This window comes from Plasmodium gallinaceum (genome assembly GCF_900005855.1).
Source record: "Plasmodium gallinaceum strain 8A genome assembly, contig: PGAL8A_v1_60, whole genome shotgun sequence".
In the NCBI taxonomy this organism is placed as follows: Eukaryota; Apicomplexa; class Aconoidasida; order Haemosporida; family Plasmodiidae; genus Plasmodium; species Plasmodium gallinaceum.
In genome coordinates, this window is record NW_021628219.1 from 196,326 (window position 1) to 197,630 (window position 1,305).

A 1,305-nucleotide genomic window follows, 5' to 3' on the forward strand; every position below is an offset into this window, starting at 1 on the left:
TTTAAAAAAAAAAATAAAAATTTAAATTAAAAAAAAAAAAAAAAAAAAAAAAAAAAGTGAAATACAAAAAATAAAAGTATATTTAACCACTCTTTAAAGAAATCAAACAAAATAAATTTAAATAAATGTATAAAAATATACATTATTATTTTGTATCAATAATATGGAAAAATAAAAGAATATCATGTTTTAAATTATTTAAAAAAAAAATTCGTTTTCATGTATATATTTTTTTTTAAATTATTATAGGCAATCTTAAAACGACAGAAGCAGTAAAAAAAAAAAAAAAAAAAAAATAAATAAATAAAATAAATAAAATAATTAAAACGATTAAATTGAGAAAATTACTAAATAATTAACTAATTTATAAAAAGTTTTATATATAAAAAAAAAAAAAAAAAGAAATTTTTTTTTTGAAAAAGCTTTCATTTTAGAAAAATTTTTATAGTATATTTGAAAAATGTAAAAATATTTACTTATATATATAAATAATCCTTTGAGTAATTAAAAATGAAAAGTAATAAAAATAATAAAGATAATGAAAATAATGTAAATAAAAAGAGTGATCAATTGGGTTTAGAAGGAAATGATGAAAATAGTATTATTCCTTATTATTTATCAAATTTATTAACAAATGCATCAAACCCAGTTGTATTTATGGATGTAAATTTAGGTAACCACCTTTTAGGAAGATTTAAATTTGAATTGTTTCAAAATATTGTTCCCAAAACAAGTGAAAATTTTAGGCAATTTTGCACAGGTGAATTTAAAATAAATAATTTGCCTGTTGGTTATAAAAATACTACATTTCATAGAGTAATAAAAGAATTTATGATTCAAGGGGGAGATTTTGTAAATTATAATGGTAGTGGGAGTTTAAGTATATATGGAGAAAATTTTGAAGACGAAAATTTTGATATAAAACATGATAAGGAAGGATTATTAAGTATGGCTAATAGTGGCCCTAATACAAATGGTTGTCAATTTTTTATTATTACAAAAAAATGTGAATGGTTAGATGGAAAAAATGTTGTTTTTGGTAGAATTATAGATAACGATTCTTTGATTTTACTTAAAAAAATAGAAAATGTTTCCGTTACCCCATATATTTATAAACCTAAAATTCCTATTAATATTGTAGAATGTGGAGAACTATGAAAAAAAATACACAAATGAGGTTTTACAAAAAAAATTAAAGATATTAAAAGATTTTCTTAAAACATAAAGAGAAGAAAATACNTCAGGGTTCAGGGTTCAGGGTTTAGGTTTAGGGTTCAGGGTTTAGGGTTCAGGGTTTAGGGTTCA

At 20.0% G+C, this 1,305-nt stretch overlaps 1 protein-coding gene across 1 annotated transcript; it reads left to right on the forward strand.

Annotated features, from left to right (window-relative positions):
* Positions 1-510: 510 nt before the first annotated feature.
* Positions 511-1,158, forward strand: CYP24 (peptidyl-prolyl cis-trans isomerase, putative; the record flags this gene model as incomplete). The annotated part of the gene is made up of 1 exon (XM_028670544.1): positions 511-1,158. One exon carries the CDS (start codon positions 511-513, stop codon positions 1,156-1,158), a length of 648 nt encoding a protein of 215 aa, XP_028525927.1.
* Positions 1,159-1,305: the final 147 nt, after the last annotated feature.